Genomic DNA, 26,060 nt, shown 5'->3' with positions numbered 1-26,060 from the left:
GTTTATAGGGGCAAAACCTATTTAAGCTATACTCGCAAGATTGACAGCTCGATAGCAAAATCTTGTTCATCTTGATTTGCTGTTGCATGAGATAATAAATGACTGTTTAACATATGCTCAAACTAGGCTGCTAGTGAGATAGCTGGGTTGATTCACATCTGAATCTCGTTATTTATTTAGTTTCTGAATCAATTCATAATTTTAGGCCCTTAGTTGCTGTAATATACTGTACATCATACAAGGAGCTTTTGTGACCTGTAACTTTTTTAAAGTGTTTTATAGTAATTCTTATTCCAAATAAAATATTGTAAGACCTGCTTTAAATCGGTACTTGATTCTGAATGGAACTTTTACCCAAAGAATCTGAATCCAATGGTGAGTTGTTGTAAGATTCACATCCCAAATGGATACAGTAAATTGTATATTGTTGTGTTTTGTGGTTATAATTATTTAATGGATAGTTAAACATTAAATGTGTTCAGGCTACCTTGCTAGAGAGCAAGATAGCTAAAATTTAACACTCTGAGTGCTAAAACCTACTAAGAAAATTGGTTTAGCGAGGTGAAAGTTTTACAGATTTTGTGTAATACAACCCCTTGATCGCATTACCAAAGTTACAAGCCACTAAAACAGAAAAAAAAGTGTAGCCATGACGTTTTAAAGGTTTTCGGTAGAAAGTGTTATGAGGCAACTAAACACTGGTAGGTCTCTTGTTAAAGCTGGTACTTAACCTTTACTCACTCTCTGGCAGTTATGAAAGGTCCTCTGCTCTTTAAATAAATTCTGACCTAAGTCATAAACTTTGTTCAGCGTGTGCCTTCACTCTGCACTTGGCCTTTCTGCAAGTGTGCTTAACCGTACTGTTGTTCTAATCATTTCTTGGCATCGCATCCCATAAACTGGAATGCATTCTGGATCACAGGGTTACCTCGCTGAAGAGATCTCCGGCTTTTTTGGCCTGCTGGACATCCAAAGATTTTGAGGCCTCCCAGCCGGCGCCCTTCATCCAGTTAAGATCTGATCGGTACAGTTTCTAAGCACACAAACACTCGTGTTGATTTTTAAATCTCTTCTAAAACGGTAATGACTTCAGAAAGAAGACTTGGCTTTCTGTTCGTAAAGACTGACATCACTCTGGAGTCCGTAGGCCTTCTTTGCCCAGGTGATGTTCAAGTCCATCGGCAGGGTCGTGTACTTGTGGAGGAACGTTCTGTAGTTGATGTCTGTTGCCAGGTCCTGGGCCTTCTTGGCATGGCTGATATTCAACATATCCAGAGAGACACTGGGGGTGGATGGATTAACATGTTTATTGAAAAAAGAAAAATTTTTTGATGTTGCATCACAGTGTTCTCCTTTGAGGTTCTGTGGAACATTCAGTGCAGGAACAAACCAAAAGTATAATGCAGCGATGGAGTACTTACTTGAATTGAGTCTTGGTGTCCTCATAGTTCTTCTTGTAGTAGCGGCCACTCTGTAGTTTGGTGGCCAGAGCCGAGTGCGCCATCTGAGAGTCGTCGCTGACGGACTTGATTCCGATCACCTTGCCTTTGTTGCTCTCGTACTGCGCTTTGTATTTAACCTGCAAGCGGACAAGATGGGGAAATCCTAAAGACGCGTTTACTGAAATCCCTCACAAGTGAGAAATTGCCTCAGTGGGTTTGGTGATTGACCAGCCTTGGAATTTGTCCCAAGAATGCAAAATCCTTTGCTTCCCAGTCGGAATTTTCTGAGATTTTCAATTTGAGGATTTCATAAGCTGTAAGCCATAATCATTAAAATGATATCAAAACCAATCTTGGATTTTGTTGAGTTCCATTTTATGAGCCTATATCATTTATTAGTTTCACCTCGTAAATCTATTTGCTGGAATTAACAAAGCTGTGCACAATATTTACATTTTTTGAGTTTCATCCTTATATTCATATAAAACTAAACTGGTCATGTTTGAAGGGATATGTTGACATTGTTATTTATCACGTACAGTTGCACCTCAATTTGAAAGAGCCCCAACTTTACAGTCTTTTGAGAAAAGAGCTGTCTCTTGGCTATGCTTTCAATTGCAAGCAAAAATTGGAGTTACAAGCATCGGCGCCAGTAGTTGGTGTAGCAAATGCCACAGTGAATCCATGGGAAGAGCCAGTTCAACTTGTAAGATAAGGTACTACTGGAATTGCAAAAAAGTAACTATTGCTATCAGTGAAATTTTATAAACACACATTTAAGCCAACTTTGATAAGTACCACTTGGAGCAACACTGTGAAAACTGAAATATAAGCACAAATAAATCAAAAGTCCATAAAATAACAGTATTTTGTTTACCTGGAACACAGACAGAAAAAAATTGTCATTTTGAACTTTTCTTCCTATCTCTCACACACCAGTAACCTGGATAAATAGGACTTATGATGCTAATTTAAAGATGATGATTATCAGTAAAACATCATCATAACTCCTGTTTTTTGCCCAAACTTTTCAATCACTTTTTTCCAGCAGGTCTGCATGTGTGTGGGTGAGTGACAGGAAGAAAAGCTGAGACTCATTCGGTGAGAAGTGTATAATTCTCTAGTAGATGTATACTGTGTTGTTATAGTGAATTTGGATTTGATGTTACTTCGATTGCAGTTTTAGCAATCTGTCCAAAATGCTACCGATCAAAAGTAAAGGTTAGCTACCTATTTTCTTGTTTTTAAGTTCCCACTATTGAAAATTACTTTTTACAAACACGTGATAAAAAAACAAAGCCGAAAAGTCCAACACAGTATAGGAATAATCTCCTTTCCGAAGGTGAAACGGCTCCTGAATGGGTTTGTGTTCCAAGTGTAGCTCGAGAATAACTCACATCACTGGCCAGGTCTGTCTTGGCTTTGGCGGTTAGAATGGAAAGTGAGTCCAGTCGGAGGTCGAAACCCTTTTCCCGCTGCTTCTCCCATTGGCTTTTGTAGACTTTCTGAAATTGAAAAAAAACAAACAGAAAGTCTCTCTTGTTTCTATGATATGAGCTATGAATTAGAGGCCATACAATTTAGCCTGAACTAACTAACATTAAAGTTCATGGGCATGACTTCAAGTACCCTAAAAATCTAACTTACCCCGCTGAGAAGGTCGGCGTTTGCCTTTGCTTGTCGGAATAGCGGCTCATCCTTGGTCATGGTGTACTGGTGCATCATCTGCTCAGTGTTTGCTTTGTACGCCAGCTGAAAGGCAGGATCGGACCGACCAATGACTGTGGTGAGTAACAAAACTAAAGAAAAGTAAGTCTTCATCCGGGTGACCCTTACGTTGCTCTGCAGTTCCTGGCTTTTCTTGGCATGTTTGATGGAGAGGTTGTCTGCCACTTGAGTGAACTTGATGCTGTCCGCTTTCTGGCGGTATTTAGTCTGCAAAACCAAGCACATATGACAATTGAGGAACTGTTTCAATCTTAACTCACAGGCTAAAAGAACTGACATCGCTTAGCAGATCGCCGGCTTTCTTGGCTTGGGTGATGTCAAGGCACCCGTCGGCCTCCCAGCCCACTCCCTTCATCCAGTTCAGGTCAGTGCGGTACTGGTTCTGATGAACAGCGGGGGAGAAAAATCATTGGTCAGTTTGATGGAGGTCAGGATTGTCACACCAAAAGCATCCAAGCATGCCTTAAAGGCAGTTTTGACGGGAAAAGTCCAAGATCAATGAAACTTCTTTATGCTGACTTGATGAGTTTGCTTTGTTTATACGTACATATGTCTGTTTCTTACCTCGCTTTGCAGAGAGTATGCCTTCTTGGCCTGCTGGACCTTGATGTCATCGGCCATGACGGTGTAGTCGTGGAGCCTGGTGCGATATTCCAGGTCGCTAGCCAGCGCTTGGGCCTTTTTAGCGTGACTCAGGTTGACCATGTCCATAGGCAAGCTGTACCGGGCTTGGTTCTCCTTGGAGCTCTTCTTGTACGCAATCTGGCGGAACAGTTCAACCGTGTGAGCGAACTAGTAGTAAGCAGTCCCGGTTGATGGAAATCACACATGCTTACGTCGCTGTACATCTTGGCCACTTGAAGCGAATGCAGAGTCTTTGAGTCGCTCACGTTGACCCCCGCGGCTATTTCCTTGTTCTTCAGATAGTTTTCTTTGTATTTTAGCTGAAACACACATGACACTTTCAGAGCTGCAATGCTATCCTATTCTGCTTAAATCGTTTTTCTTACATCACTGGCAAGGTCTCTGGAAGCCTTTGCTGCTTTGACGCGAAGGTCGTCCACGCCAATGTCGCAGGATTTGGATTTGGTCTTCTCCCACTCCTCTTTATATCTAATCTGTATTGGCATAGAGGAATGACATATATACTGTACATCTATATATACTTTTTATGTACGGTAATAGGTGCACTTACGTCACTGCACAAAGCGGCATTGTCTTTGGCTTTTTTGATCTGGGGCAAGTCTTGGGAGAGTGTGTACAGGTGCTTGGTATTCTCATAGTCCGCTTTGTAATTTAGCTGAGAATAAAAATAAATTTTAAGTCATTCATCCCTTTTTTTTTGTTTTGTGTAGGTCACTTTTGTTAGGTTGATAGCAGCCGTATTTAACCGGTAGCCTGCGTGTCAAAAATGTCACCAATTTTACATCCATTTTACATTGGAGAGACTAATGTTTTTGCAGCAGGCTGCTAAACCAGAATAAAATTCATATCAAATCCTTGCATTTTTGCAGTTGATTCTTAAAAACAGCCATACATTTCTAAAAACAGCAAAATGCCCCTGTAATGTTTGACTAGCATTTTTTTGGTATATTTCTAAAAAAAACTGTTCATTTCTAAAAAAAAAAAAAAAAAGACAGTTCGCTCCTGTAATAAAAATGGTATTTGGATAGCATTTTACAGTAGATTCACAAAAACAGTAATATAGTCCTACAAAAACAGCCAAACGCTCCTGCTATATACAGGACCTTTGAATAGTGTTTTTGCAGTCGATTCCTAAAAAACAGCAGTTAATTTTTAAAAACGTCAGTGCCCTACTGTCATATACATTCCTACAAACAGCTGCACACTCCTGTTATATTTAGGACCATTGACAAACATTTTTGTAGTAGATTGTTAAAAAGAGCAGAGCGCTCTTATCATGAAAAAGATCATTGACTACTATTTTGAAATAGTGGTTAAACGATCAGAGGACTCATATCATGCATACGATCTTTCACTCGTGTTTTGGCAGTGGATTCCTAAAAACTGCAGTACATTCCTACAAAAACAGCTAAATGCTCCTTTTACACATAGGACCTTTGACTAGTACTTTTGCAGTTCATTTCTAAAAACAGCAGCACACCCCAGCGATATAAAGGCTCTTGGACTAATATTTTTGCAGTAAATTCCTAAAAACAGCGGTACATTTTTACAAAAACAGTCAAACACGCTTGTTGAATATTGGACTTTTGATTGGCATTTTTGCAGTGGTTCCTTAATAAATATTTTTTTTTCAAGATGGCGCTGTTATAGTGGTTGCTGTTGCAGGAGCTCTGTGCTTGTGTTTGTCCTCTTTTGTGTCCTTGATGTTTACCGCTTGTGTGTTTTTTGCCTTTTGGTTCGGGCCCCGACTGGACTGTGCAACAAGGGGGGGACTTTTGTGGACTTTGAGCCCAGGCCATGTTTGCACTGAAAACCATTGCTGGGCTATCTGCTGCACCGGAGTCCGCGCGGAGAGACCGGAGGAGATGCGGAAGGAGAGACAGGGCTATGGCGCTATAGCGCTGAGCGCCGGGATAGGCGAGCTTCACAAAGCCCTGGCTCAATGAGTATGTATCCGATACTTCCGTCTAACTGGATGGATTCTCGCGCATCAACTTGGGGCTAGTGGGCAGCCTATTACGGAGTCGGCTCTCTTGGCCGCTTTTTAGGTCTGTTCCTTACTCGAGCAGTGGTAACCCCACCTCAGCAGAAAAGGACGTGGAGTACTGCAGAAGCCCCCGCAGTGTATATGGATGTTGGAATGGTGTTTTCGTTTTGTTTTGTTATTTGTCTATATGCATGGCGCAATCGTACGTGCGCAATATGCATTGCTCATTTTTATGTTTTTTGTTGTGTTTTACTTTTGTAGCTGTATGCAGAAATGGCGCCACTGAAGTGGCAGCTGGTTGCATCAGTCCTGTGCTCTTTTGATGTATTTTATGTCCTCTGTGGGCAGCACGGTGGCACAGGATTAGTGCGTGTGCCACACAATACGAAGGTCCTTGGATCGATCCTGGGCTCTAGATCAGTAGTTCTTAACCTGGGTTCGATCGAACCCTAGGGGTTCGGCGAGTCGGCCTCAGGGGTTCGACGAAGCCTCTGCCAGGTCAAGACACACCCGACTCATCGTATGAATAAAAACTTCTCCCTATAGGCTTTATGGATATGGCAAAAGCAGAAGTAAGACTGATTTGGATGTGTGTAATTTGTTGTGAGTTCATGCACTGTGTTGGTTTTGTTCTTTGAACAAGGTAATGTTGATGCACGGTTCATTTTGTGCACCAGTAAAAAAAACATAAATTTGTCTGGAATTAAAAAAAACAAAAAAACATTTTATTTTTCACTGAAGAATGGTTTGGTGAATGCGCATATGAAACTGGCGGGGTTTGGTATCTCAAACAATGTTAAGAACCACTGCTCTAGATCTTTCTGTGTGGAGTTGGCATGTTCTCCCCATAACTGTGTGGGATCCCTCCGGGTACTTCAGCTTTGTCCCACCTCCAAAGACATGCACCTGGGGATAGGTTGATTGGCAACACTCAATTGGCCCTAGTGGGACAGCTGAGATAGGCTCCAGCACCCACCGCAACCTCGAAAGGGACAAGCGGTAGAAAATGGATAGATGGATGTCCTCTGTGTTCTTTAATGTTTCCCACTTGTTTTCATGAGTTTTTACCTTATTATTTGTGGACTTTTTGAATCTGCTTAGCAACCACAATATTTTCCCCGTTGTGCGATGAATAAAGTGTATCCTATCCGATCTTATCCTAAAAACAGCAAAGCGTTCCTTTCATAGAGGTTATTTGACCACCATCTTTGCAGGCAATTTCTAAAAGCAGCACAGCATTCCAGGTCATAAAGAAGATTGTTGACTACCAATTTGAACTAGGTTCTTTTAACGAGCACTCTTGTCATAAATATGATCTTTTACTAGTGTTTTTGCAGAGGATTCCTAAAAACAGCAGAGCCCTCCTGTCATATAGTATATTGGCTCATTGACTATCATTTTGCAGGTAAAAAAAAAATAGGTCCTTTAAACAAGCAGAGCACTCTTGTCATATTTAGGATCTTTGGCTAATGTTTTTGCAGTAGATAATTTCCTAAGGACAAAAAAACATTCCTGCCATACAAAAGATATTTGACTAACAATTGTGCATCCTTAAAAACAGCAGCATACTCCTGTCATTTAGACAATCTTTGTCAATCTCACATTGCTGATGAGTTGAGCGTTTTTCCTCGCCAGGAGGATCTGTGGTGTGTCCGTCACCGCGCTGTACTTGACTTGGTCAATGTGCTGCCTGTAAATCTTCTGCAGGCAGAAAAAAAACCCCAGAACATTCAGATTCCAAAGCTGTTAATCTAATAATGCACACAAACAAAAAGATAAAGAGAAGGAACTCACGTCTTTTAACGGGTCCAGCTTCCTTTGACTGCGGTAGCCTGGTGTTAGCGTGGCCTGGTAGGTGTATTCACCTTGATCTTGGTCGTGACCTTGTCTATACGTGATCTGGATCGAACAAGATGTACATTCTTTTTTCAGACAAAAAGATTCATATCCATACACATGATCACAAATGAGCATCAAGGCTTACATCGCTAGCCAGCTTTCTGGCTTTAATGGCGTGCACAGTCTTTTTATCCATTACAGAGTCTTCACAGTGACCCCTGTCGCTGGTGTACTTCTCTCTGTATTTGTTCTTTTAAACGCAGATGCAGGTTGTCAGTAACAACACAGGACACATTGAAAAAAGAGAAACTGGAAATTGTTGTATTTCTGTGCCTGTTCAAAATAAACTCAAACTTTTGTTGTGACACAAGGTGGTCCTTTGTGTCAATGCAGAACTTACGTCACTTGTGAATTTGGCCACTTTGGCAGCATTCTGGAACTGTGGCGTCTCGCAGAAATTGATGCTGTGACCTCTGCTGTTCTCCAAGTCCTTCTTATACTCCACCTGTTCGCATACAAAAACAAAGGTGCATCAAAGATGTTAAAAATAATACACATTTGTATTTGTACAATTATTTCATGTGTCTAATACAATTTTAAAAAACATCTCGTGTTACTTGTTAAGTCCTGGGGCCTTAAGCAATATTTTATTTGAAGGCCCACCCCTTACCACAGGGGTCGGGAACCTTTTTGGCTGAGAGAGCCATGAAAGGCAAATATTTTAAAATGTTTTTCCGTGAGAGTTGTATAATATTATTAACACTGAATACAACTGTCAGGTTCAAACACTGATGACATCTATTAAACAGACAAGAAGCAAGGAATTAAACAGAGACTGGATTCAATTTAACTCAATGAGGAGAAATGCGTAGACCTATACCCTTGTACAGTGTCGCCTCACGCTCTGACAAGAGAATTCTAAGCCTCTTATTTTATTTGGACTTTCCCAGATTACAACAACTAAATGCGTGCATATCTTATTCTTATTAATAACATTGTTATTCTGAAGGTAACCAATAATAAATAAAATACTTTTGACCACTAATCCGACTTCTTGAACAGGTGCGATAGAAACGGATGGATGGATTGAAATGCATGAGAATGTTTTATATTTTGAACGTTATTTTTAACACTGTGATTACCAGCGGAATTATTAATTACTTATCGTGTTAAGCAAAGTCAGCTAAGATTTATCTGGGAGCCGGATGCAGTCATCAAAAGAGCCACATCTGGCCCGAGAGCCATAGGTTCTCTACCCCTGCCTTACCATTACAATATTTTTTTTATCCTTTTTCGTGTGAAAGGATTTCTATATATTTTTAATCAAACTTGAATTTGATTTAAGGCATGTTTCTTACTAAAACTAATTAATTGGAAAGAAATTGTGAATTTGTTTTGTGCAAAATCAATTTTTTTACATAATTGAAATCAACTCTGTCTGGGATTCAAACCCAGGACTTGTTGACGGAGCAGAAAGCGGCTTGAAGTGATGTGCGTTCTGATACCGAGTAAAACTAATGCTGGTATCGGCAATACAGATACCGATACTTAGTGCAATTATACCTAATGTGTCTAATAGGATTTAAAACATAATGCATTTCAAGTGTTGCTGCTTTTGAGGAATCATCTTCAAACGATATAAAATCACAGGAAAAACAAATTATGTCGTTATTCTGCACTGAATGTTATATTTTATTTATATTTAACTCTCCAAATAGCTTGCTGTATAAGAATGCAGTTTTATAACACTACTGAGTGACATTTTAATTGCCAGTCATTTTGCTACATAAACAAATGACTGGGGCGGTTTAGCTCGGTTGGTAGAGCGGCCGTGCCAGCAACTTGAGGGTTGCAGGTTCGATTCCCGCATCCGCCATCCTAGTCACTGCCGTTGTGTCCTTGGGCAAGACACTTTACCCACCTGCTCCCAGTGCCACCCACACTGGTTTGAATGTAACTTAGATATTGGGTTTCACTATGTAAAGCGCTTTGAGTCACTAGAGAAAAAGCGCTATATAAATATAATTCACTTCACTAATCACAGGACAGTTTTCCGCTGCGCTTGGGCATTAAATACTTGCCTATTTACTAAAAAGTAGTTACCACCAATCTCGTTTCATTTAGACAAGATCTCAGTTTTAGTTACTTAACTCTGTGCTCCTGTTAATGATATACATTATCTTAAATAACTGAAGTATCAAAAGTATCAATATTTTGATTGGAGAATCAATATTAGAGCAGAAAGATCTGGTATCGGCGGTTTTGATATTTCACTATCCGTCCACACATTACTAGCGGCGAGAATTATGTTTCATATAAAGTGCCCTGTCATTCGATAAAGTACATTTTAAATGCGCTTCGTCACACAAAACTGGGCCCCCATCAGGATCGCAGGGCCCTGCGCACTGTGCATGTTCTGCCTAGACCAGGGGTCGGGAACCTTTTTGACTGAAAGAGCCAAGAAGCCAATATTTTAGAATGTATTTACTTAAGAGCCATATAATATTTTTTTAACACTAAACACATGCATTTTTAAGTAAGACCAACATTTCTAGAGTATAATAGGTCTCTTATTCTTTGTAATAACATTATTATTCTGAAGCTAAATGTGGAGGGGGCGTGGCCTGCGGGCCTGCAGCGAAGCGAGGTGTTGCCAGGATCGGCCTTGAAATCAGCGACAGATGTGTAGATGGCCCACCTGGGCCTTGTTATCTAATCACCTGTCGCTCTGTTATAAGCAGCAGCCAGGAGAAGAGACGGGGTTGGGGCCGGGGCTGGAGCCAGAGCGCGAGCGAGAACGAAAGAGAAAAAGACAATTGCTGGAAAGCAACTGAGAGACTAATTGAAAAATAAAACAATATTGTAACCCTGAAACAGGCTCTCATGCCGGTGCTTGGTGGTCTGAAGAACCCCCTGGAGGGCAAGCCCCACACTAACCAATAATAAATAAATAACTTCTTACCATTAACACAACTTCTTGAACAGGTGCAGTAGAAAACGGATGGATGGATTAAAATGCATGAGAACGTTTTATATTTTGAACATTATTTTTAACACTGTGATTACAAGTGGAATTATTCATTACTTATCGTGTTAAGCAATGTCAGCTCAGATTTATCTGTGAGCCAGATGCAGTCATCAAAAGAGCCACATCTGGCTCGCGAGCCATAGGTTCCCTACCCCTGGCCTAGACGGTGGAGCGACCCTGATACCACAGTTTGAGCAAACAGGCATTCCTGTGCGATGAATATACAGTAAAGTGACTCCACAAGCGACGGGGCAAAGAGATGACACAAAGGAGACATGTAATAGACACTAATGACCGGCATGGCTAACGTGTCTTTTTTCAGATCAGACCTTAAAGCCTTGTGGCCTTGGAGGTAAATCACAAGCATGTCAGGGATGCTGGGCTTCCATTTTTGGTCTGCGGGGCACATATGGGTCAGTCCTCACCTCGCTGACCATCTTGTTGATTTTCCGAGCGTTCTTCAGAGCCAAGTTGTCCTCGGAAGTCAGACTGTGGTAATGAGATGATCCCTTCATCTTATTTAGATCTTTTCTGTATTTCAGCTGGATAATGCAAGGAGAGAGACGGATGTGAGTTTGTGAGGTCTAGTCCAAGAAAGACAACATATGGGGTTTAGCTTGCGAGGGTTCGATGACAAGGATGGTTATTGCAAGGAGAACACAATGAGCGATTAGTAATGCTTGGAGATGTATTTCCAAATAGTTTGCATGGTGACACAACTGATCCTGGCTCTGTTTTTAGCCGCGCAGCCAGCAAGAGAGCCAGACAGGTTGACGTTCCTTAGAGAATTCTGTCAAGATAATCAATCATTTACTGGCCGACATCATAACCATTTTATTAACTGAAACTGAACAAAAATGAGTAGAATTATTGAAGCCTTGTGATACTACTGTATTTCCCGGACTGTAAGCCGCTACTTTTTTCCCACGCTTCGAACCCTTCAGGTTATAAAATGGCGTGGCTAATTTATGGGTTTTTCTTCGCCAACAGCCATAATGTTTTGTATTCAACAAATAGTTTTTATATAACACCAACAGAGACACTAAAAAGGTGTGTCAACGTTTTGTTCATTGGCGCCATCTTATGTACGAGTTTGCTCACTGTAGGTGCTGCGTGTTGAAAATGTACTTCCTGTTTCGTGGCTTGAATCGGAATTGTAACCCTCCATAGTGTTTCTGCTCAAACGGATTTTTCATTCATCAATCCAAGTAACGTTTGCAAGTTTTACAATATAACTAGAATTCATACTTACTAAACTGTCCCATGTATGATTTCTGTAGGAGAGTGTTCATGAGGGCTGCGAATCTTTGGGTGTCCCACGATTCGATTCAATATCGATCCTAGGGGTCACGATTCGATTCAAAATCGATTTTTTTTTTTCAATTCAACACAATTTTCGATTCAAAAACTATTTTTTCCCGATTTAAAAGGATTCTCTATTCATTCAATACATAGGATTTCAGCAGGATCTACCCCAGTCTGCTGACATGCAAGCAGAGTAGTATATTTTTGTAAAAAGCTTTTATAATTGTAAAGGACAATGTTTTATCAACTGATTGCAATAATGTAAATTTGTTTTAACTATTAAACGAACCAAAAATATGACTTATTTTATCTTTGTCAAAACATTGGACACAGTGTGTTGTCAAGCTTATGAGATGCGATGCAAGTGTAAGCCACTGTGACACTATTGTTCTTTTTTTTTTTTTTTATAAATGTCTAATGATATTGTCAATGAGGGATTTTTAATCACTGCTATGCTGAAATTATAACTAATATTGATACTGTTGTTGATAATATTCACTTTTGTTTCACTACTTTTGGTTTGTTCTGTGTCGTGTTTGTGTCTCCTCTCAATTGCTCTGTTTATTGCAGTTCTGAGTGTTGCTCGGTCAGGTTTGGTTTTGGAATTGGATTGCATTGTTATGGTATTGCTGTGTATTGTTTTGTTGGATTGATAAAAAATAAAATAAAATAAATAATGAATAACATTTTTTTTTTTAAATTGAATTGAATCGCACAACGTGAGAATCGCGATTCAAATTCTAATCTATTTTTTTCCCACACTCCTAGTTTTCATGCTTATTTATACGCACTGTCATGATGTAATAAAGCCAGCGTCGTTGGCATTAGCAAATATGCCAGCACATTTAAAAGTGTCTGTGTTAGTATTATTAACTTACAATAGTATTATTTTTGTATTTTTTTTAGTTTCGTAAATTCACCAAAAGGTCAGCGTGGAGTTATTGAGTTTGTTTAGCTGATTGAAGACTTAGCTTCATGACGACGACTGTTTGATCAGCTGTTTTACTGCCGCTTGACAGGCACCGTTTGGATACAATTAAGATATGTAAATATTCATTTACAAAACTATTTTGTACTGGTATATATATCTGCAGCTTTTAGTCCAGTGCGGCTAATACTGTATGTGTAAAAATGTTTATTAATTCTAATATTTGGTGGGTCTGGCTTTATAGCTTGGAAAAAACGGTAAATTAGTTGTATCACTCTTATCATACTGCATATAGCGTTTTTAATGATATAGTAAACTTTATTCTTTATTTCCTGTTCTTTGGTTATCATCAAATGTTTCCTCTTTGCAGTCAGTAGTACCATTAGGTGGTCGTGTCATATTTTTTTTTTCAATTGGGAAGCCACACTACTTTTTATACTCACGTCACTGGCGTTTTCCTGAGCCTTCTTTGCCAGATAGTAACCGGGGGTTATCATCGCAGGGAAACTTCCTTTGCCTCGCTGCCGCTCGTACGCTTCTGTGTAGGCAATCTGCATCAAAAAGTACACACTTCCATATTCAACCCATCAAAGTTAAGTTTTTTTTACCCTTAGGTCCAGAAACAGTCCCTTTGGAAGAAACCAATACTGAATATATTTTAATAACACATCTTTTCAACAAGTTCAGTACCCTTTTTTCGGGAAAATATTTCCAGAAAATCATAAGCGCTATAGTATAACAAAAATATTTGGTTGTAAAGAGAGTCAATGGGTCCAAATAGGTCCCCAAGGTAAAGAGTGTAGGCCCATTTTGAAAAAAGAATCCTTTCTTTATACTTACTGACCACCATGGCCGTGACTATCATTGAGGACATGTCTTCTTTATTTTTTTAAGTGACAAAAAGAAGTTGATATGACTGACGCAAATAGTACTTTGTGTAGGACATTGTCCACGCTGTACTGTACAGCACTTGTACAGCACCATGCGATCATCTTCACACAATAAACAATCTATGGTCATGAACTGCGGGCTGCAACTCTAGCAATGTAACACAATGACATCAACTTTTACTATAAACGTCATTCAATCCGAAATGTGCTGTCAATACAACATTAACATTTAATTACACTGACATAGCTTGATGTTGGTTTGATCTGAATGAACTGTCGGGGAAAATATCGTTTTCATGTCAGCCAGGTTCTGTTCACAGAGATCAAGCACGCCCACCCTAAACTTAGCTGCGTGTGGGTCTTCGCGATGGGGGGGCTCGTTTTACGTAAAGAATCACAGCACATGTCAAATGTGTTATTGAATGACAAGGCCCTTCATATAAAATTTTTCCCCAAACGTAAACAGAAAGTGGTGGATTCGAATCCCGGTCATAATTGAAACTGTGAAAGGTGTTAAATGTATGTTTTATTGATGTTAAAATGTTTTAATACGCTAAAATTCAGCATATTAATAAAAAAGTGGTCTGTTACAAAATCATGCTGACTGTCATAGATGTTAGATAATATAACACGTGATAGTTCTATCTCAACTGCAAGCTTTTGTTATTCTGGAAATGCATTGAGTTGCTCAAGGTAAAATTATTTATACCGTGCTGGGATACAAATCATCTCAGCCTTTCAAAGCTTCTCTTGAACCACCAATATTTGACCTCGGTATATGTCAAATCCTAGTTACGGCCCTGCTAGCCACATATATTTATAATCAAAACAATCAAATGAGCAGAAAGTATACAATTTGGGATAAGCATATTAGACCGGATTCACTTGGTGACACATTTCGATTAACCCCTTGTGACAAAAATGTTCTCTCCCTCCGATTGCATCACACATATTTTAACAGAAAGTATACAAATTGGGATAAGCATGTTAAACCTGATTCACTCGGCGACACATTTCAATTAACCTCTGGTGACAAAAATGTTCTCTCCCTCCGATTGCATCACACATATTTTAACAAGGCATAAAACATGGATAACCTGGCTGAGGTTTTCTGCGTTCTCTCTGGCGTGGAGCACATCAGCCGCCGCCGCGTCTGCACTGGCTTTTCCCTTAATCTCCTGCTCGTACACATGACGGTACTTTATCTGCACATACGAGGAAACCATCAGTAACCAGTGACCAGCTATCTTGTACAATAGACTGTATATGTGTGTATTTTCATGCTTACATTGCTAGCCTGTTCTGAGGCCTTTTTTGACAACTTGTACCCTGGCGTGAGATGTGCAGGGAAGCTGCCTTTGCCTCTTTGTTGCTCGTACTCCTCTGTGTAGGCATACTGCAGCAAGCATATGAATTAGTTGCATGCACAATCGAATACACATTATTGGAAGCTGAGGAGTTCATGTTTGAACCGCATTCACCTAAGTGAAGAAAATTCTGGTATAAAAGTGCATTAATAACGAATACTAGTGGCGTCCAACAGGGGCCTCTACTGGGACTCCGTCTGTTTAAAGGCCTACTGAAACCCACTACTACCGACCACGCAGTCTGATAGTTTATATATCAATGATGAAATATTAACATTGCAACACATGCCGATACGGCCGGTTTAGTTTACTAAATTACAATTTTAAATTTCCCGCGGAGTTTCTTTTTGAAAACGTCGCGGAATGATGACGCGTATGATGACGTGTGTTTGTGACGTTTCGGGTTGGAGGGGACATACTAGCTCAGCACCAGTTACGGCTAAAATTCGTCTTTTTTCATCGCGCAATTACGCAGTAATTTGGACATCTGTGTTGCTGAATCTTTTGCAATTTTTTCAATTAATAATGGAGACTATAAAGAACAATGCTGTTGGTGGAAAGCGGTGTATTGCAGCTGTCTTTAGCACCGAGACACAGCTGTGTTTATTTGTTTGTTGTGAAGCTTTAACACAGAGCGGTCAAGCGAACATGTTTTACTGCGTCAACCAGCATGTTTTTGGATGGAAAAATTGTGATTTACACTGTATCTTACCGGAGACATCAGTGGATTATTCGTCCTCCTGGAGTAGCTGTCAAAAAAGGCAGCTGTGAGCTTAGCTCTTCGTTTTCTCTCTGAGACACTGGCGTGTTCACCGCAGCCATCCGACTTCGAGGTATGTCTTTACAATCTCACTAAAACACTATTAAAACAATAAGCAGATAAGGGATCTTCCAGAACTATCCTAGTAAATGTGTCTAATTACATCTGAAACGCTCACACTTCCGCTGTCCTAAGCCATCCATCCATCCATTTTCTACCGCTTATTCCCTTTCGGGGTCGCGGGGGGCGCTGGCGCCTATCTCCGCTACAATCGGGAGCCGTCGCTTTTTATTTTATTTTATTTATTGTTATTTTTTCTAGTCCTTCATTATCAATATCCTCAGCCACGAATCGTTCATCCTTGCTCAAATTAATGGGGAAATTGTCGTTTTCCCGGTCCGAATAGCTCTTTTTGTTGGAGGCTCCCATCATAAACAATGTGAGGATGTGAGGAGCCCTCACACGGGTGACGTCATCATCTGCTACTTCCGGTAAAGGCAAGGCTTTTTTATTAGCGACCAAAAGTTGCGAACTTTATCGTCAATGTTCTCTACTAAATCCTTTCAGCAAAAATATGGCAATATCTCGAAAATGATCAAGTATGACATAGAATGGACCTGCTATCCCTGTTTAAATACAAAAATCTCATTTCAGTAGGCCTTTAAATGTAATCTTATATCATAAACTGATGCATTGCAGTTTCTTTTAATAAAGCACAAGAAATCTAAAATACATAAAAATAGTTACTCATTTATTTACCAGTCTGTTGTAACTGTAACCTAATTGCATAGGGATACAAAAAGGGAGGTACATTCATCGACTCACATCGCTGACAATCTGTCCTTGTTTCTTGGCCAAGATCACCTCCGGAGGGTCGACAAAGGCGGTGTACTTTGAAACTCTCTCCTCGTGTCCTTTTTTATATTCAAGCTGTAGGGATGGAACACAAAGAGCTCCTCCACGTTAACTCTGAGACATATTGATGCACAAAAACTTAAACTTACGTTGCTTGCCAGCGTGTTAGCGTTTTTCACGGCCTGGTATCCTGGTGTGATCATGGCGGGGAAGCTGCCTTTGCCTTTAGACTGCTCGTACTCCTCTGTGTACTTTACCTGTAAACATGGCATCAGCTCACTACACCGATATTGTGACAAAAATAATCATTTAATAAATTAAGATGGGACTCAACTCACATCACTGAGAGTGTTCTGGGACTGGGACATAGTCACTATCTCCTGGTTGGTGTACCACGACTGCTGCTGGGAGAACTCAGACTGAGATTTGAAGGTCTGTTTGCATACAGAACACATCCAGCATTTTTAAATTTAAGTGGTACTAAGGTTTGGTGTAAAAAAAAAACCTGTTTCCATATGAGTTGGGAAATTGTGTTAGATGTAAATATAAACGGAATACAATGATTTGCAAATCATCTTCAACCCATATTCAGTTGAATATGCTGCAAAGTCAACTTATTTGATGTTCAAACTGATAAACTTTTTTTTTTGCAAAAAATCATTAATTTTCGAATCTGATGCCAGCAACACGTGACAAAGAAGTTGGGAAAGGTGGCAATAAATACTGATAAAGTTGAGGAATGCTCATCAAATATTTATTTGGAACATCCCACAAGTGCAGGCTAATTGGGAACAGGTGGGTGCCATGATTGGGTATAAAAACAGCTTCCCAAAAAATGTTCAGTCTTTCACAAGAAAGGATGGGGCGAGGTACACCCTTGTCCACAACTGCGTGAACAAATAGTCAAACAGTTTAAAAACAACGTTTCTCAAAGTGCAATTGCAAAAAATTAGGGATTTCAACATCTACGGTCCATAATATCATCAAAAGGTTCAGAGAATCTGGAGAAATCACTCCACACAAGCGGCATGGCCGGAAACCAACATTGAATGACCGTGACCTTCGATCCCTCAGACGGCACTGTATCAAAAACCGACATCAATCTCTAAAGGATATCACCACATGGGCTCAGGAACACTTCAGAAAACCACTGTCACTAAATACATTTTGTCGCTACATATGTAAGTGCAAGTTAAAGCTCTACTATGCAGAGCGAAAGCCATTTATCAACAACATTCAGAAACGCCGCTGGCTTCTCTGGGCCCGAGATCAGCTAAGTTGGACTGATACAAAGTGGAAAAGTGTTCTGTGGTCTGACGAATCCACATTTCAAATCTTTTTGGAAATATTTGACATTGTGTCATCCGGACCAAAGGGGAAGCAAACCATCCAGACTGTTATCGACTCAAAGTTCAAAAGCCAGCATCTGTGATGGTATGGGGGTGCATTAGTGCCCAAGGCATGGGTAACTTACACATCTGTGAAGGCACCATTAATACTGAAAGGTACATACAGGTTTCAGAACAACATATGATGCCATCTAAGGTCCATCTTTTTCATGGACGCCCCTGCTTATTTCAGCAAGACAATGCCAAGACACATTCAGCACGTGTTACTACAGCGTGGCTTCGTAAAAAAAGAATGTGGGTACTTTCCTGGCCCGCCTGCAGTCCAGACCTGTCTCCCATCAAAAATGTGTGGCGCATTATGAAGCGTAAAATACGACGACGGAGACCCCGAACTGTTGAACGACTAAAGCCTTACATAAAACAAGAATGGGAAAGAATTCCAATTTCAAAGCTTCAACTATTAGTTTCCTCAGTTCCCAATCGTTTATTGAGTGTTGTTAAAAGGAAAGGTGATGTAACACAGTGGTGAACATGCCCTTTCCCAACTACTTTGGCACGTGATGCAGCCATGAAATTCTAAGTTAATTATTATTTGCGAAAAAAAATAAAGTTTATGAGTTTGAACATCAAATATATTGTCTTTGTACTGCATTCAATTGAATACGGGTTGAAAAGGATTTGCAAATCATTGTATTCCGTTTATATTTACATCTAACACAATTTCCCAAGTCATATGGAAACGGGGTTTGTACAAAGCCACCATGGTCACTAAATGTCACTAAAGAGGGTTGAGGTTTCTGAAAATATCACCAATTTGGATTTAGAACTCCCTCTAACTGGCGAAGGGCCAGTCCCTCTCCCAGGAGCTCACCTGATTGGCCAAGCGAGCTTTCTCCAGCTCCATGGACCGCATGTCATGGTGGAACGTGGACATAAAACGGTCGCCTTCTTCACGGTACTTCAGCTACAAAGCGCACATAGACCACAAAACGTTAAAAGCCGAGGCCAGCGACACGTTTGCACAAGCGCACACTGGACACGTGGCAAGGTGGCAGATCTTAGAGCTATTTTTGGGGAATTCGAAAATCGATTTGACACAAAATGGCTTGAGCCGCATTCACGGCGTCGGTTTACTGGCAGACTCCCCCAGAGTGTTGTATTGGGGCATCTTTGGTTTAGGATATGATGTTTTATATTATATTGTGTCCAAACAGTTTGTAGGTATCCCTTCTATATAAAGTTATTTTAGTATTTTCGGGCAGAAACAAAAATGTTTTTGGAGTTAAAGGTCATCAGAAACACATTTTTAAACAGCTAATGTTTCGACGCCAAAAATCTAAACTAAATCAGTTTTTAGCCGTATATAAAAAAAACATTTAGTCATATTGGAAGGCCTGTGAAGTACCACAGGGTTCTGTTTTGGGGACTCGTTGGTTTTGTGAAACATGTTTTCAAAAACAGCTCATGTTTCTTAGCAGGGACTCCAAGGTTCAACACTAAATTAGTTTATGAAAATATGTTTAACTTTTTATTTTTTCATAATCTAATTTAGTGTTGAACCTTAACACTAAATTAGTTTATGAAAATATGTTTAACTTTTTATTTTTTCATAATCTAATTTAGTGTTGAACCTTGGAGTCCCTGCGGAGAAACATGAGCTCTTTAAAAAATAAAAAAAAACATGTTTCACAAAACCCACGAGGTCCCAAAACAGAACCATGTGGTTCTGTTTATGAAACTATGTTTGACATTTCCTGCGATGAGGTGGCGATTTGTCCAGGGTGTAAACCGCCTTCCGTTCGAATGCAGCTGAGATAAGCTCCAGCGACCCCAAAAGGGATAAGCGGTAGGAAATGGATGGATGGATGTTTGACATTTAACTGCAAAAACTGCACGATAATATATATAAAGGCGTTTTGGTCATACTGCAAAGGCGTGTGAAGTACCACGGGGTTCTGTGTTGGGGCCTTGTTGGTTTGTGATATGATGTACATGTAATCTTTTAAATAGTTCCAACTGTCTATAGATATCACATCGATGAAGTCATTTTATTGGTTGATCACAACTATTTTCTTGGGAAAAACCGAAGTTGATTAGATCAAAAACATTGTTTTCAAACAGCTCATGTTTCTCCACAATCTTTCCAAAGTTTAACATTAAACGAGTTTATGAAAATATGTTTGACACTTGACTGCAAAAACTGCACAAAAATGCAACTAAAACAGTTTTGGTCGTACTGGAAAGGCTTGTTAAGTATCACAAAATTCTGTGTCGGGGCCTTGTTGGTTTGTGATATGATGTACCTGTAATCTTCTAAATTGTTCCAACAGTCTATAGACATCACATCAATGAAAAGTCATTTTATGTGTTGATCACAACTAGTTTCTTGGGAAAAACGGAAGTTGATTAGATCAGAAACATTTTTTTAAAACAGCTCATGTTTTTCCACAATTATTCCAAAGTTCACCACGAAATGAGTTTATGAAAATATTTTTGACACTTGACTATAAAATCTGTTTAAACTCCTTACATAAAACCGTTTTATGCCTGTGGTGTACCAGACTTCTGTGTTAGAGGCTTGTTTCTTTGGTTATAAAGTAATATTCTCCAAACAGTTTGTAGATTTCACATTGATAGAAATTCATTTTATTTAGTGATCACAAGTATTGTCTGGGGAAAGATTCAATTTTTGGAGTTAATCACATCAGAAACAAGTTTTCTAACAGATCCTGTTTATCCAAAATCGCTAAAATTGACTAATGCACTAGGAGTTGTGGGGAAATCTTCAAAACAGCCTCATATAAAACAATGTTAGTCCTAGTAGATCGCTTGTGGAGTCCCACAGTGGTTCTCAACCTTTTTTCAGTGATGTACCCCCTGTGAACATTTTTTTAATTCAAGTACCCCCTAATCAGAGCAAAGCATTTTTGGTTGAAAAAAAGAGATAAAGAAGTAAAATATGTCATCAGTTTCTGATTTATTAAATTGTATAATTGTATATATTTGTAATGGTCTTTCTTAAACTATTTGGAAAAAAAGATATAAAAATAACAAAAAAAAACTGGTTGAAAAATAAACAGGTGATTCATATAAGTAATCATCAACTCAAAGTGCACTCTTTGGAGATTTTAATAGAGATTCATTTGAATTCATGAACTTAATTCTAAACATTTCTTCACAAAAAAAGAAATCTTTAACATCAATATTAATGGAACATGTCCACAAAAAAATCTAGCTGTCAACACTGAATATTGCATTGTTGCATTTCTTTTAAAAATGGGTTGTACTTTTATAGCGCTTTTCTACCTTCAAGGTACTCAAAGCGCTTTGACACTACTTCCACATTTACCCATTCACACACACATTCACACACTGATGGAGGGAGCTGCCATGCAAGGCGCCAACCAGCACCCATCAGGAGCAAGGGTGAAGTGTCTTGCTCAGGACACAACGGACATGACGAGGTTGGTACTAGGTGGGATTTGAACCAGTGACCCTCGGGTTGCGCACGGCCACTCTCCCACTGCGCCACGCCGTCCCTAAGTTTATGAACTTACAATCATATTTTGTTGAAGTATTATTCAAAAATATATTTATAAAGGATTTTTGAATTGTTGCTATTTTTAGAATATATATATTTTTAAAACTCACGTACCCCTTGGCATACCTTGAAGTGCCTGCAGGGGTACGCGTACCCCCATTTGAGAAAAACGGCCATAGGGTTCTGTGATAGAGCCTCATCAGTTTATGATATGATGTCATGTTTTACAGTATTTTGTACCACAATTTTTTGGAAAAAAGACAAAGCAAGAAAAATCAGTTGGTAAATGCTATAAAAATCTAGAATTGAGGGTGAGAAGTTGACTGACATAATAAATAGTAACACGTTGACACCCCAAATATGTCTGGAGACGTACAGTAGATGAGGAGTTAACTGGCCTGCTGCTACTATAAGTCAGGAGCCTCGCGTGGATTTTGAGACAGAGACGTAATAAGACAGACAGGAACAGGTGGAGGAGAGGAAGCGATGCCTGGCTGTCCTTTTTTTTTGCCGCTCTCTCTCCCCCTCCACTTGGTGTATAATTTTAGCCACCTGAAGCATAAAGTGGGCTTGAGCGAAGTCACCGAAATAACCCGAGGCGCACTCTCCATTCCACAGGGCTGCCATCACTAAAGAAAAGATGAAGTGGAAGCCTGTTAAAGTGAAGTAATTTGAGCGCGAAACTTGTAAATGCGGGAAGCAGGGAATTTAGGTGCAAAATGATCCGAGCCTCCCTGAGGTCTTAACATAGACTCCTCCTGAGTCATGTCCCAAAAATGATAAACGACGGCAGAGACAATAACTTATGTTAGCCTGTCAGCAGACACACCTTAACATGGACAACATGACATCACTTCCTCACCTCGCTGCTGGCATTGCTTTGCTTTTTGGCGTTGATGTTGACGGGCGTCTGGTACACGCTGGTGAAGGTGTTGTTCCTTGGGTTGTGTCTGCAGGCGTAATCATTGAAATAAGTCGATTTGTATCACGCGGAATCAAAGAAAAGGGAGATGGTGGGAGTACTCACACTGAGCAGTATGGCCTCTTCTTGTGGCTGACAAAGTTGTTGGCTGTCAGCACCATCTTGCAGATGTCGCAGTGAAAACATGCTTTGTGCCAGTTCTGTGATGGATAAATCACATGATTATCCTTAAAGGAGTGAAGCTTTCATCCTTAAGCTAACAAAAGAGGCTTTCATCTTATAGTGTAGCATGCAGGCATCCAGGCATGGTTTGCGTATGAAAAAAATCATAATATAAAGTAGATTACTTGGAACATTAACTAATTCGGTGGAAATTAATTTGTGAAAGCTTTTCTTTGACACTGAATTTATGTAACTGATTTTTTTAGCGTTTAAATTTTGTGAAATGATTTTTTTTTTACTGACAATTTTATTAAAAACAAATTAATGAGCAAATATGTGTGTTTAAAATTTCAGTTTGTTAAAGTACAGTCTTTTATCATTCGCTGTGAAAAAATGCAGTACCGTATTTTTCGGACTATAAGTCGCAGTTTTTTTTCATAGTTTGACCAGGGGTGCGACTTATACTCAGGGGCGATTTATGTGTGAAATTATTAACACATTACCCTAAAATATCAAATAATATTATTTAGCTCATTCACATAAGAGACTAGACATATAAGATTTCATGGGATTTAGCGATTAGGAGTGACAGATTTTTTGGTAAACGTATAGCATGTTCTATATGTTATAGTTATTTGAATAACTCTTACCATAATATGTTACATTAACATACCAGGCACCTTCTCAATTGGTTATTTATGCGTATTATAACGTACGCCTATTCAGCCTGTTGATCACTATTCTTTATTTTTTCTAAATTGCCTTTTAAATGTCTATTCTTGGTGTTGGGTTTTATCAAATACATTTCCCCCAAAAATGCGACTTATACTCCAGTGCGACTTATAAAAGTTTTTTTCCTTCTTTATTATGCATTTTCGGCAGGTGCGACTTATACTCCGGAGCGACTTATACTCCGAAAAATACGGTATATCAAATTCAGCCCAGAAAACTTTAGTGCAAAAATATTTGTAGTTTCAAAACGCGCGAGAGCCACTTCCGGTAAATTAAGACTGAAGCTATCGATCTTGTCTCAGAACCAGCCAATGAGGTGTCAAGTTTGAAGTCACTTTCGATTTCTACACTGAATTTCTCCGCACGGAATTCTTATACACTTGAATTTTCCAAAACTGTATTTTAACAAACATCATTTTTTTTAAAACACATATTTTTCTCACAATTTTTTTTTCAATGAAATTGTTGGTATAATTTGATTTACTTCACAAAATTTAAACGCAAACAAAATCAGTTACATAAATTAGTGTCCAACAAAGTTTCCTTAATAGAGACACAAATTAATCTCTGTAAATTTTGACTTATGTTTAAATGTGATAATACTTTGTTTTTGTTATGCCTACGGTACTGTATGTACAGTTGGAGCCAGGGGTGCTCCAAAAAATTGATTCAAATCGAAATTGTGATTTTTATTTACTTTAATTCTAAATTGATTCATTATTTTCTAAAATCCATCCATCCATTTTCTACCGCGTATCTCTTTTGGGGTCGCTGCATTCGGGCGGAAGGCTTAGTACACCCTGGACAAGTCGCCATCTCATCACAGGGCCAACACAGATGGACAGACAACATTCACATTCACACACTAGGGCCATATTTAAAATATTGTAGAAACTTAGTTAATACTACAGGTCATTAAAAAAAACTACAATAGTTCTTGTGTAGAAAAGTGCACTTGCAGCACCTCCTGTACTACTTTTGTTGTTTTCAAATGTAGAATTTACAAAGAGGGTTGAATTATTTTCAGTTTAACGGTAATTTAATTACATTTATTTTTGTTATTTTATTGATTCGACTATATTTATTTTACACCCTTTTTATGTTGTCAGTGTCGCCGTAGATAAGATGACAACAAAATAAGACGCAGTGCTCGTATTAATGACCACTAACATTACATTTTAACAAACAAGACAACAAAAAAATAATAAACAATTATTAGAGACTTATTTGTAATACCTGGTCAATGCAGTTGATCTTCTCCGCTGGGTACACCACAAACCCACACCTTGCACAAGATTGCATCATGGGTCCTTTGTTCTTTTACGGCCTTAAAGAAAACAAAAAGTTGTTAGGAAAAACCTCTCCGAGACGGTCCAGAGTGAGTCTTTGCTTGTGGTAAACTTAGCTCTATGACTGCTGCTGTGCCACTCTTACTTGACACCATGTCCCGTGATTGGACCGCCCCCATTTTGCACATAACATGGTAGACCACTGGTAGACATGCCTGTCTGTCTACAGGAGCAAAAACAGTGTCCACATGTCAATCTATATGTGTAATGATCCCTCGTTGGACAATTAGGTCAACTTCTGAGACCTGGTTATGACACACAGGCGACATGGTGTTACACTTTGTACAATAGCTATAGATAGATGCCAGATCAACTTGAATGACTAATATGAAGACGTGCTCAGACTAAAGTAATGTCGTTATTGAAAAAAATACATTTTTATTTTTATTTCCGGCAGTCATTTTTTTATTTTCGGCGCAGCCTTTCACTCTCAACTAAACTAAACTAAACTAAAAAATATATTATGTTAATTTAACAACATAGAATTGTGTGGAGTTTAGAAACTACTGAAAATGGAAGTTAATTTGTTCTTACTATGAAATATTTTTTGGGACACTGAATTTATGTAACTGAATTGTTTGTGTTTGAATTTTGTGAACTGAGCGGTAGAAAAATGGGTGGATGGATGGAATTTTTTTTACTTCAAATTATGCTGACAATTTGATCATATGAAAATTTGAGAGGGGGCTTCACGGTGGAAGAGGGGTTAGTGCGTCTGCCTCACAATACGGAGGTCCTGCAGTCCTGGGTTCAAATCCAGGCTCGGGATCTTTCTGTGTGGAGTTTGCATGTTCTCCCCGTGAATGCGTGGGTTCCCTCCGGGTACTCCGGCTTCCTCCCACTTCCAAAGACATGCACCTGGGGATAGGTTGATTGGCAACACTAAATTGGCCCTAGTGTGTGAATGTTGTCTGTCTATCTGTGTTGGCCCTGTGATGAGGTGGCGACTTGTCCAGGGTGTACCCTGCCTTCCGCCCGATTGTAGCTGAGATAGGCGCCAGCGCCCTCCGCGGCCCCGAAAGGGAATAAGCGGTAGAAAATGGATGAATGGAAAATTTGAGAGGAAAATTTCTGTTTTAAAATTCCATCCATCCATTTCTACCGCTTATTCCCTTAGGGGTCGCGGGGGGCGCTGGTGCCTATCCCAGCTACAATCGGGCGGAAGGCGGAGTACACCCTGGACAAGGTGCATGTCTTTGGAGGTGGGAGGAAGCCGGAGTACCCGGAGGGA

At 39.5% G+C, this 26,060-nt stretch overlaps 1 protein-coding gene across 4 annotated transcripts in view; it reads right to left on the bottom strand.

The window, feature by feature from the left end:
- The window catches only part of nrap (nebulin-related anchoring protein), a 38,339-nt gene extending 13,368 nt beyond the window's left edge, over positions 1-24,971 (bottom strand). The window contains exons 1-26 of one of the 4 annotated variants that reach the window (XM_061909617.1): positions 24,717-24,971; positions 22,692-22,786; positions 22,527-22,614; positions 18,995-19,087; positions 17,113-17,208; positions 16,924-17,031; positions 16,745-16,849; positions 15,081-15,188; positions 14,890-14,997; positions 13,346-13,453; positions 11,095-11,211; positions 8,042-8,146; positions 7,787-7,891; positions 7,597-7,701; positions 7,405-7,503; positions 4,366-4,470; positions 4,181-4,288; positions 4,007-4,114; positions 3,735-3,932; positions 3,448-3,552; positions 3,279-3,377; positions 3,090-3,194; positions 2,840-2,947; positions 1,422-1,579; positions 1,129-1,282; positions 929-1,033 (exon numbers count right to left, since the gene is read on the bottom strand). In XM_061909617.1, coding sequence (XP_061765601.1) covers positions 929-1,033; positions 1,129-1,282; positions 1,422-1,579; positions 2,840-2,947; positions 3,090-3,194; positions 3,279-3,377; positions 3,448-3,552; positions 3,735-3,932; positions 4,007-4,114; positions 4,181-4,288; positions 4,366-4,470; positions 7,405-7,503; positions 7,597-7,701; positions 7,787-7,891; positions 8,042-8,146; positions 11,095-11,211; positions 13,346-13,453; positions 14,890-14,997; positions 15,081-15,188; positions 16,745-16,849; positions 16,924-17,031; positions 17,113-17,208; positions 18,995-19,087; positions 22,527-22,614; positions 22,692-22,786; positions 24,717-24,785 — 2,862 coding nt within the window. In that variant the 5' untranslated portion in view covers positions 24,786-24,971. The remainder of the gene's footprint in view (positions 1-928; positions 1,034-1,128; positions 1,283-1,421; positions 1,580-2,839; positions 2,948-3,089; positions 3,195-3,278; positions 3,378-3,447; positions 3,553-3,734; positions 3,933-4,006; positions 4,115-4,180; positions 4,289-4,365; positions 4,471-7,404; positions 7,504-7,596; positions 7,702-7,786; positions 7,892-8,041; positions 8,147-11,094; positions 11,212-13,345; positions 13,454-14,889; positions 14,998-15,080; positions 15,189-16,744; positions 16,850-16,923; positions 17,032-17,112; positions 17,209-18,994; positions 19,088-22,526; positions 22,615-22,691; positions 22,787-24,716) is intronic. The other 3 variants (XM_061909618.1, XM_061909619.1, XM_061909620.1) reach the window with 3 other exon arrangements.
- Positions 24,972-26,060: the final 1,089 nt, after the last annotated feature.

Source organism: Nerophis ophidion, linkage group LG08 (genome assembly GCF_033978795.1).
Source record: "Nerophis ophidion isolate RoL-2023_Sa linkage group LG08, RoL_Noph_v1.0, whole genome shotgun sequence".
Lineage (NCBI taxonomy): Eukaryota > Metazoa > Chordata > Actinopteri > Syngnathiformes > Syngnathidae > Nerophis > Nerophis ophidion.
The sequence above is the reverse complement of the archived record's forward strand: the minus strand, read 5'-3'. Positions and strand labels throughout refer to the sequence as shown.